The sequence below is a fragment of the Neomonachus schauinslandi genome, chromosome 15, assembly GCF_002201575.2.
Source record: "Neomonachus schauinslandi chromosome 15, ASM220157v2, whole genome shotgun sequence".
NCBI lineage: Eukaryota > Metazoa > Chordata > Mammalia > Carnivora > Phocidae > Neomonachus > Neomonachus schauinslandi.
The window spans coordinates 36,109,142-36,120,312 of NC_058417.1; the positions used below are offsets into that span (position 1 = coordinate 36,109,142).

Sequence of the window (11,171 nt, forward strand, 5' to 3'; positions counted from 1 at the left end):
AACAAAAAAGTGAAAAAGTCTTAGTCTTTAGGTACAAATCCTGGTAGTTCTGCCTTTCATTGTTAAACAACCAAGAGGCTATGACAATAAACTAGAAAGCGTCAAAGAGACATCTTCTCCCTTTTCTCTCATATTGTTTTCAAATACAATAAAATCTACCCAGGATTTTGTGCTTGGTGTCTTCTTATTATTAGCAATGTTTGTTGAGGGTCAGCTATAATCTCCATTACAGCCCACAGCTCAGGGAAATTCCAGTTTGCATGGGCCCTTTTCTGAAAGATGGCTCAGGTTCAGGTTCAGGTTGGTAAGGTTGGGCATGGCTGAGCCCACCGAGAGTCAGAGTGGTTTGTTCTATATAATTGCCATGACCTTGGCGTGGAATGGAAAAGTTCCTGCCCTCTCCAGAAAAACTGGGGGTTCTAGAAAAGGTAGACTCAGAAGGATTTGATTTGGGAGGGGTAGCAAAGGAAACAACACCTCTGAAGACTTGTGAAACAAAGTAGTTTGAGTCTTCCGAATTGTACTGTACAAAAGGGCCCAACAGAGGAGCCACCAGCAATTCTCGAAGTGGTGGGGCGCTCTCTCCCACCCCTTTTTCCTTCTAAGTAAATATAAAGCCTGGAGGAAGCAGATAGGGGCCCTGGGCTTTCTGGACACTCAGCTTGGGTAGGAATGTGCCAGGGTCAGAGTGAGTTACCTGGGCCTCTTGGGACATAAGAGGAGAACTGCAGGGCAGAGAGGCTAGACATCTCGGCACAGGGCAGGCTCCTTCTTTCTTGGGGTCCAGAACCCCTGCAACTAATGCATGGCCAATTAGGCCTGGCTTCCCAGAAATTCCTTAAATCCCGGAAAAGGGGGGAAAGAGGTCTTCTTTTCTGGATGGTACTTCAGGATTTTGTAAGATCCTCTCCCATTCCTTCCTTCAGCTTTTCTCTTTCTCTCTTTATGCTGCCCTCCCTGGGTCTCTGTCTCTCTCTCTGAATATACAGGTCATGTGTGTCGTCTCCCCGTACGCATCTCTTTCCACACCATTAAATGAAAATGCAGATCCCCTTTCACAGGCTACCTCTAGAAACTCCATTTCCCCTTCAGATCTGAACGTTGCTCGGCCGTCCCAGGCTCCAGATCCTCAGTCATCTTCCGAGATCTTGTCCTCCTCCCTCTCCTTCTGCCCCACCCCGATCCGGGAGCCGCCTGGGCGGTAGCTGGGATCCCAGGGGAAGGGGCTTCCCTGGCACTTCCTTGGGCAGCATATTACGCGCATCCGGAAGAGGAGGGGCACCTGCAGTGAACTGGGATGCTTGTACCCAGGACCCAAAGCCAGGGGCTCCCAGAAATACCCTCTAGTCCCCATTTCCCAGTCTCCTCTGGTTCACGCGCATTCCCAGGTTCCCCTTTCAGGCGCAGGGCGGCCTCCCGGCCCCACCCCCGACTCCCCTTCTCCCCCCATGAGACGCACACTTTATTGGGAGAGCTTTTTATTCTCTCGTTAAACCTGCCAAAGCACAGGAGACAGAGAGCCAGGGAGGGAGAGGAGGAGGCGGAGGTGGGGTGGGCTCCTTGTCTTCTCTCCCTCCGCCTCCCACTTCTCCCCTCCCTTCCCCACTCAACCCCGCCCTGGGCGCGGAGCTGGGGAGCCCCAAACTGGAAAGCAGCTTTCCTCGCCGTTCTTGTTTTCAAATGCAATAAAAGAGAGGGAGAGGGAGAGAGGGAGAGTGGGAAAGAGGGCGAGGGAGGGAGGGAGAGAAGGAAAGGGGGAGAGGGAGGGAGGGAGGGAGAGAGGGAGGGAGGAAGAGAGAGGGAGGGGGGAAGGGAGGAAGGGAGGGAGGAGGGGGGAGACAGAAGCAGGGGTAAAGTATTTTCGCGATTTCTGCCCGGAGGATTTTCTGAGCGTCTGTGTCCCCCAGGCCGCAGCCAATGAGCGCGCGAGCCCCGGCACCTGCGTCTCCTGCGTCAGGCCGGGCCGGGCCGAGCGGAGGCAGGCGCCCTGCGAGCTGGGAGCGATTTAAACCGCCTTGGGCGCCCGGGGGGCCCGGGTGGGGAGAGCGAGCTGGGTGCCCCCTGGATCCCCCACCGCCGGCACCCCATGAGCCGACCCTCGGCCCCATGGAGCCCGGCAGTTATGCCGCCTTGGACGGGGCCAAGGATCTGGAAGGCCTGCCGGGAGCCGGAGGGAGTCGGCATCTAGTCGCCCACTCCCCACCGACCAGCCACCCGGCCATGGCGCCTACGCTGATGCCCGCCGTCAGCTATGCCCCCCTGGATCTGCCAGGCTCCGCGGAGCCGCCAAAGCAGTGCCACCCTTGCCCCGGGCTGCCCCAGGGGGCGGCCCCGGCGCCGGTGCCTTACGGCTACTTTGGAGGCGGGTACTATTCCTGCCGGGTGTCCCGGAGCTCGCTGAAACCCTGTGCCCAGGCGGCCACCCTAGCTGCCTACTCCGCGGAGACTGCCACGGCCGGGGAGGAGTACCCCAGCCGCCCCACCGAGTTTGCCTTCTATCCCGGGTACCCGGGACCCTACCAGCCTATGGCCAGTTACCTGGATGTGTCGGTGGTGCAGACTCTGGGCGCCCCGGGGGAGCCTCGCCACGACTCCCTGCTGCCTGTGGACAGCTACCAGCCCTGGGCCCTCACCGGTGGCTGGAACGGCCAGATGTGTTGCCAGGGGGAACAGAACCCACCGGGTCCCTTCTGGAAGGCGGCCTTTGCAGGTAACTTGCCCCACTCCTTTGGGTCCCGCTGGTGCTGACTGTGGATTGTAGGCCGGCGGGCGCTGGCATGGGAGGAAGTGAAGGGAGCCGGGGCTGGTGAGGAGGAGCTCCTGCTGGCTTATTAGGACTCTGAAGGAGAGTTCAGGCCGTTGAAGAACCAGGGTGGAGGCCCCAGAGGGTCAGTGTGAGGGGTCTGAAGCCTGTGGGCCACCAGGTGCCTTCGCCTCCCTAGGAGGCCTTGGGGCCAGCTTTTCATACCTCCAAGTGTTTGGTTCTTTTTGCTGCTTTTGGGGCTCATGCCGTTCGTACCTCTCAGATCCTAGGTTTAATTCTACCAAAAGGCTAAATGACTCAATTCAGTGAGTATGGGGCGGAGGGGTGGGTAGGAACACAGATACTGGATATTCTGTAAAGAATTCAAATCCTCATGTTCTCTGAGGTGAATTTTTCAGTTTCCAAAGGAAATTTTAGATTTCCTGCAGTCCGAACTTAGGGGTGTGTGTATGTGTGCGTGTTGTGTGAATGTGTGTGTGTGTGTGTATTGGGTGTGGAGGCAGAAATGTGTTCCTTTCTCTACGTAATTTGCCTGTAGAATCTACAAGAGTGGTCAAGAGTCTGAAAATACATGTGAGGGTGGATATATGTGACTGTGGGCAAAGGTCCGGCTGTGTGTGATGGGTGTGTTTGCAGACCTGCAATCGTGAGGACAGTGATAGGTGAGGGTGGCCTGCAGAAGCCTGGTCTTTTCAAGCCTAAGCCGTCATCAGAAACCAGCTGGAAGTCGAGGTGTCCCCCTGCACTTTGGGGGAGTGGAGCTCACGCGTGTCTGAAGGGTGATCTGGGTGCTCCCCGTAGGATTACTTAGCTTGTAGGGCCTGGGTCTGCGCGTGGGCTTGCGGGCAGAGGTCTGAGCGTGGCTTTCTCTCCCTCCTTCCGGCTCAGAGTCAGGCGCGCAGCACCCTCCAGACGGCTGCACCTTCCGACGTGGCCGAAAGAAGCGCATTCCTTACAGCAAGGGGCAGTTGCGTGAGCTGGAGCGCGAGTATTCAGCTAACAAGTTCATCACCAAGGACAAGAGGCGCAAGATCTCGGCAGCCACCAGCCTCTCAGAGCGCCAGATCACCATCTGGTTTCAGAACCGCCGGGTTAAGGAGAAGAAAGTCCTCGCCAAGGTCAAGACCAGCACTACTCCATGAGGGAGATCCCTGGCTAGGGAGGTGGGGGAAAAGTGGGAGTATCCTGGGGAGACCCTCGGAGCCTGCCAGTGCCAGGACTCTGCTAAGGGGCTCCCAGAGGTTGCACTCTTCCCAGGCCACAGCTCCTGGGCGGTCCCTCAGGGATGGCCCGGGTACCCCCATGTATTCTAGGGAGCCAGTGAGGCCCAGAGTTACAATCCAATCCACCAGAGTAACACACCACCCACAGGACCGGTCGCAGTCACAATCATTCATCCTGGCGGTGGCAATAATCACCATAACCAGTATGAGTTGCCATGATAATTAGTTTCATATTTTCTATCTAGAGCTCTCTGAAGAGCACTTTAGAAATCGCTTGCATGGATTGAGCTGATTATGAATAAACTTGGAGGGAGACCCAAGGCAGGGAAGCTTCCTCTGGATCCACTTCCGTTTCCAAATCCCATCCCGCATCCCAGTGACTGCAGCGGAGAGGAGAAAAGGCAGATTCATCCCTGTGACTACTGATGCTCATTTAGCATTTTTCTAAGATGACACTTGGGCAGGATGGACAACACTGGAGGGTACCTCTCCCTCCCTCCTTCCTTCCCTCCCTCCCTGCCCCTCCCCCCCCCAGGTTGTATGCCGTGGTCTCAGAAGTACTATCCTTAACTCTTAGATTTTGTCTTTGTGTGAAAATGAAACCAGGGAGCTGCCCTCCAGAGTCCTTCCTCCAGAAAAACTGAGTTTGAGAAAGCACTTGGATAATTCACCATCTCTCATTTCCTCCCCTAAACTTTCCAAATCTTCCTTTAACATTCCTGGTGGTTCTGTCCAGGTTATGGTTCATTGGGCATTTGGGAGCTGCATGAAATAGGTACTTGTGGCCTCATAGACGTGCCCCTCCAGGGCACAAATAGTTACAGAACTAGAAAGTAGAATGTGATCCTACTAGCAGGCACATCGCAAACACGCTGGAATAGCCAGCCTAGAGGGAAAACCAGAAAATGGCCCTTCACCACCCATTCCCCCTCTGCTTGCCTCCCCTTGACACCAAGAGAAGCTTGCGGGGTCTCAGGCCTGGGAGATGGAACAGGCCCTTTTGCGGGGGGGGGGGGGGAAAGAACAGCGGGTGACAGAAACCCAAAGACCCAAGTCAGGCGTCTTAGGCAACCGTGGCTGCAGATTTCTTTCCCTGTCACTTTGTGCCGGTTTAGTCCAAGTACCCTGAATCCTGGGTGGGTAGAGGATCGTGTTGGCGCCAACTCTCTTTTCTCTGTCCATGTAGACAGAGACTTATAGTGTGGAATTCCAGAAACCTGGGGCAGACTGGCTGTTTGCAGAGCTGCCGAGCCCAGGACCCTGACACGGAGTCTTCGCCTCTGTGCCGCCCTCCCTCATGTCGCGTACCTGGGCCCAGTGCCCTGTGGAATTCACCACCTCGGCTCTGCAACCAAATCAGCGGGTTTGCCCTGGGTCTTCCTGCAGCCTGGGCTGGGGCATCCTGGCAGACATGCTCCCAGCGATCCAGAGCCCAGGCTCCACATGGAGAGGACCTGCACCACCCACGATCCCAGGCACCAGCAGGAGCAGCCTGTGAGGCCCGCCGTGACTGTCCCAATGGCCTCTCGGAGCTGGCTCAGCCTCGTGGTTCTCCAGGAAGCCCTGTGTAGCTGAGGGATTGGGGGGTTTACAACCTACCATCCTGGCTCCTCTCCTGGGAATGAGCTGGGAGGCAACTCAGATTCTTCTAAATCTGTTTACCAAAGAGGAACCCAGGGCTGAGGGGAAAGGCCCCAAAGGCGGCTGGTCACCCTCCCCTCTAGGGTCTCAGAGTGTGTCTGCTTGGGGGTGGTAGTGTCAATTTTGTGATTAAAAAAAAAAAACCTTTCCAAGCCCCGGTGGTCCAGTTTCAGCTCCTCGGTAAAGCGTCTGGCTCAGAGGAAGTTATTTGCTGCCTTTCACATTCTCCTTCAAGCAAAGTCTCCAGCAAGTAGCTTTGATAATACACTATCTCAAAGATAGTGTAAGCAGACCCCGCCCTCGCCGCTTCAGGAATGGCGAGACTTCAGTGCCTATAGGCATATGGGTAGGGTGTGGGACAAATGAAGGGGGCTCCATGGTGCAGGGTCCCCACATGAGGAGAGGAAAAGCCCCAAAAGGGGCCGACACTTGGACTAAACTAGCCAGCCTAGGTGGAGGCCTGAAAGGAGTCAGAGACCTCGAGACTCTGCCCTCCCAGGGCTCTAACTCCTCCACACCTCTACCAGGGACTTAAAGTTTCGTTCTATTATTCGTTCGCAATAATTTCAGAACGAACAAAAGATTTGGGATTTTAGAGATTTCTCTACCAGTGTGTTTGTGGACTATAACATAGGCAAGGGCGCCCCCTGCCGGCAGAAGTTTGCTATTTCAGGGAAAGCCGCCGGGCGGCTGGGCCTTAACCCCCCTACCGAGCCGGTGGCTTCCGAATGCCCCGGGTCTCCGGCCTCCGGGGTTGGAGAGTTTGGGGTAGCTTGTGAGAGCTCGGGGACACGGAGCCGCCTGGAACTGGACCAACGCGTCGGCAGATGGCTCGGTCCGGCTAGCGGGAGACCAGGAGGAAGGCAAGCGGAGCAGCACGAGCGATGTGGAATAGAGAACAGGCTAGTCGGGGTTCCAGGAGCGAGGCCGCGGCGCCATCTGGCCCCGGTCTAGGACTTCGCGCCGCCGGGGTGTTCTCTTCCTCCGCAGAGCAGTTCGCGGCGACATCCCCCCATCCGCCCCCCCCCCCCCGCAGGGATGTACTTGTATGGAACCTGTGCAAAACAAAACAAATTTAAATTTCGTTTGGCTTTAAATCCTTTCACGAAACCCCTTTCCAAACACCAGTTTTACTCCCGAGGCAAATTATACCCCCTCCCACCCAGGCCGAGCGCTTAAAAATCTCTCACTAATTTGTGTTCAATTTCAACAAAACCCATATGTCTACAGTTGCTTGTCTGCAGTGATTTGCTTTTGAATCGGGCCATTTTTAGCTACTGGGGAGCGTGTCTTGTTAAAAATTATTCAGACTGAAACGTGTGACCACAGCGTTCATAAATAGGTAAATTCGGACAACATTCTCATGAACAAATGCATGCGGAAGCGCACAAATATACTCCCGAAAATACCGGGCGTCTTTCCCCACCAGCGAGGCGTAATTGTCCTCGGAGCTGCGCTCCACGCCCTCTCCGGCACTCCGAGCCAAACACCTCGGGCTGCGAGTCTCAGCAAGCGTCCAAACGGGGTCAGAGGGTCCCGTCTACGCCGGCTCCAGGACTGAAATCACTTCTAACTCCAAAGCAGTTGTATTTTATTAGGCTTCCAGAGGCCGAATTAGGGGGCAGTGGTGGAGAAGTGCGTAGACGGCCTCCGGAAGCTCTTTTCGAATCTAAATTCCGGCAGCAGCCCGGCGGAGAGCTGGGCGGAGGCTCCAGGCCTGGGGTCCTTTACTCACGCTGGCGAACGCTTCCGGCCGCTCGGGACCCCGCTAAGCCGCGGCCCGCGGAGAATCCGCACAGCGGTGTCCCCCGCCCCTCCCCCACCTCCCCTACTGTAGTCGCTCCAGAGCCCGGAAGCTGCCCCTGCGGCAGGAAAAAGGCTCCATGGAGCCCCCCAGTTCTCCCAGCGGCCCGGCTCCCCTCCTCCAACGCGAAGCTAACCGCCCTCCCCGCCTCCCCTTCATTAAAGTTTTATCCAAGGCCCTAAGTGCTGCGCTTTCATTCGGTTTCCTTCGGGGGAAACTGTGCCGCCGCCCGCGTCTAATAGAAACCGCGGAGCCACCACTGTGCGTTAGATACGTAAACCTGCGCTAAAGCGCCGAGGCGCCCGCTGCGCTGGGGCGAAGGGAGGCCGGTTCTGCTGTTTTTGAAGAAATGTGTATCATATTCTCCCCCACCTGAACAAAGGGGGGAGAAAGCACTAGAGCGGCCCTCGGCCTCTCGCCCGAGTGGGACACCCCTCCGCTCCCCACCCCCACCCCGCACCCGTCCCCCCGCCCCAGGCGCTGATCTGGGCCTGGAGAGCGACTAGAAACATCCAGCGGGAAAGCGTTCCAGCCTTTCTGCCTCCGTCCGCTACAAGTTGCCTCTGTCTAGAAAGGGGAAGGGGGGTGGTTGAGCGGGCGAAGGAAAGAGTTCCACCACTGGCTTCCTCTAAATTGACCCCCGAAGTGAGAGAGGGGACGGCGGCAGCTAGAGTTCAACTGGCCCCAGAATGAGGAAGAGGGAGAGAGTTAGCCGGAGCCCGGAGGGGAGGGGAGAGGAGGGTCAGGGACTTTGCCATTGAACTTGAGGGTCTGCACCGCCTCCGCCCCCACTCTCCTAAACTCTTTGCAGGAAGCGGGGGAAGTGAGGAAGAAGGGTGGTGGGGGGTCACCTCCGGCCTTGGGAAGGAGGGAGAAGGTCAAGCTGCGGGGGAAAGGCTGGAGAGACCTGGAGAACGGCTGGACACGTCGACCCAGCCGAGGCTGGCGGGGAGGCGAGGAGGCCTCGGTCTGCACTGGGAAGGGGACACTCCGGCCTTCGCCCGTGGTGAGGAGCCTTCCGCGGTGCGCCCTCTCCCTGAGCCCCGCCCCAGACTCTGCTGGGAGGGGGGCACCCAGTGCCGCGCTCCTGTCCTTCCTCGTCCAGCCTAAGGTGCGCGAGCCAAGCCGTGCGCCGCTCGGAAACTGAAACCTTCAGGCCGGCGCCTGCCGAGCTCAGGGCCTTGGCGCAAGCTAAATCCCGGGCCTGGCCTTTGCAGAGAGAACAAGACTGATATGCGCCCATTTCTCAGACCAGAGACCCGCCGGCTTCAATATCTCCAAGAGTGCGCTTCTCCGTAATAAGGTAAACGAACTGCTCCGTGGGCCTACGGCGTTACCACTCTCTCAGTCTGGGACCCGCCTCAGGAAGCCCTGGAGAGGTCTTCCCAGGAATGTGGGGCTTCCGCGGTCTAGGCGGGCAGGGAAGGGCGGGTAAAAGGGACTTGAGACCAGAGACCCACCGCCCGGCGAGGGCATCTCCACGTTGGTTCCTGGAGAGACGCGCAGCTGCCTGAGCAGACAGCGCTTCGCAGCATGCGGGACGGGCGCGGCCTGGGCGGGGGAGAGAGGCTGTCCGGTGGGAGCGAGCGCCAGCCGCCAGGCCCCCCAGATGCCCTCTGTTTGTCTCCGACTGAATGGAGTCCTGGCACAGACAAAATTAATATTATTGTTAATGCTAGTGCTATTGTTCTTATTTAAAATCGTAATTCTTGGGCGCCTGGGTGGCTCAGTTGGTTAAGCGACTGCCTTCGGCTCAGGTCATGATCCTGGAGTCCCAGGATCTAGTCCCGCATCGGGCTCCCTGCTCGGCAGGGAGCCTGCTTCTCCCTCTGACCCCCCCCCCCTCTCATGTGCTCTCTGTCTCTCTCATTCTCTCTGTCTCAAATAAATAAATAAAATCTTTAAAAAAAATAAATAAAATCGTAATTCTTTACAACACACCTGTTTTTGAAAACTCGGTGAAAATTAACTGTAATGATAACATTTGATGATTGACTCACCCTTAAGAGAAAGGCTCTAGACCTTAAAAAAATAAATCGGGGTGCGCCTAGCTGGCTCACTTGGAAGAGCGTGGGACTTGATCTCCTTTTCAGAAGCTTGGTAAGTGCCAGGGTCTGAGAAGCAACTGGAGGGGACGAACGCTGCTGGCACATGTGGACTGGGGCTCAGAGCCGCCACCAACAGCCATGGGAGGGGGCCACATGCCCAAGTCCTTAGGCACTGACACTGCTAATCCGTTGGTCTTAGGGTGGACAGGGTAATCTACAAGCACACTCAGGACTCACAGGTACCCCTTTTCCCTCCACCCAAGCTGACTCTTTCTGCTCATGCCACCTTCAGAGCTACTGCTATCACATTGGCAAAACCTACAATTGAGTGCACACTTTATAAAATGAGGAACTTGAGACCAAGAGAGGGTAAGTTACTTGATCAGTGTCCCTCAGCCTGCTGCGGCAGAGCTGATCCCCAAAGAAGGAGCTCTCAATGTCTGAGCTCCTCTGTCTACACCACCCGGAGAGAATAGGAAGCCCGGTCTCTTCCCACATGCCTCTTTTCACAAGGTCCCCTAGACACTGACAAACGCGTTTCTATCAGCAGCCAGTCCCTGATGACACACAGGTGCACTTAAACTCCCTAGACCTAGCTTCACCTGGGTGCACCAGGCAGATTTGCATAAGTAAAAAAACAAAACTGGGATTAAAAACATGGAAATTTAGTTCAATCCACTACTCATTTACCAAGTGCCTACTGCATGCAAAATCTCCCACTGGGGGTGGGAGGCTGTAGAAGAGACAATGGAAAGACCATCTCCCATCCCCCTGAGCCCTGCCTCCCCCTTGCTGCCAGATCTTGGGTCTACAGCTTCCTCAGATGTGACCTCTGACATGGGGTGGTGGGGTCCATGACTACAACCGGGACAAATCTTTCTCACAAGGAGTGAGAAAGGTTCACCCCTCTGCCCATGGCATCTGGGAGAGTTTCCCCCAGGTGGAGTGCACCTCAGAAGACGTTTATAATATCAAATCCGGGAGGGAAGATGTGAGCAAAACTCGGGGAGGAGGCTGGAAAACGCAGGTTGTGCAGAGATCGGTGGGGCCCGGGCTCTGGCTGGGCGGAGCAGGCGGAGGAGCCCGCCGGGGCCTTAGCACTGGGTTCTGAGAGCCGGCCGAAGCCTGCGCAGTGAGCCGACGCTTCTCGCCGTTCACACGGTGACCGCCGCCCACCCCCCCACCCCCCACCCCCGCGCAGGCGGGCCTGAGCCCAATGTTGGTGTCGGCGCCACCGGCCGGGCGCCACCGGCCGGGCACCGCAGGCCCCAGGCAGGGGGAAAGAGACCGCTCTCGGAGAGCGGGATCGCAATCCTTCCTGAGGACCTTCGGCTCCCCGATTCTAGCCTCGCCCAAGACCTGCGCTCGGCCTTTGTCTGATTGATGGTTGAAGTTCGCTGCCCTTCCCCCTCCAGGCAGGGATTTGTCATTGAACTTGAGTCAAGCCGTAAACATTCCTTCACCCCTCGGGGAGCTGGATCCGGACGCGGAGCGGGTGGAGAGAAAGGGCGCAGGGGAGGGTTGTGGAAGGATCCGGAACGCGGGAGGCCGGGCCTCTCCCAGCCAAGCCTGCATTGCTTTATCAACAAGCGTCTGTTCTTTGTCTTCCGCGGAAAACTCGCCCGGTCTGCATTAAAAGTCTCGGTTATTGAGGCCCTACGGCAAGTTAGAGCGGTATTTTAGTCAGGATG

The 11,171-nt window shown here is 56.8% G+C and overlaps 1 protein-coding gene across 1 annotated transcript; it reads left to right on the plus strand.

Moving 5' to 3' along the window:
• Positions 1–2,106: 2,106 nt before the first annotated feature.
• Positions 2,107–3,906, plus strand: HOXB13 (homeobox B13). The gene is made up of 2 exons (XM_021704477.1): positions 2,107–2,710; positions 3,653–3,906. The coding sequence occupies exons 1-2, from the start codon at positions 2,107–2,109 to the stop codon at positions 3,904–3,906; spliced, it is 858 nt and encodes a 285-aa protein (XP_021560152.1).
• Positions 3,907–11,171: the final 7,265 nt, after the last annotated feature.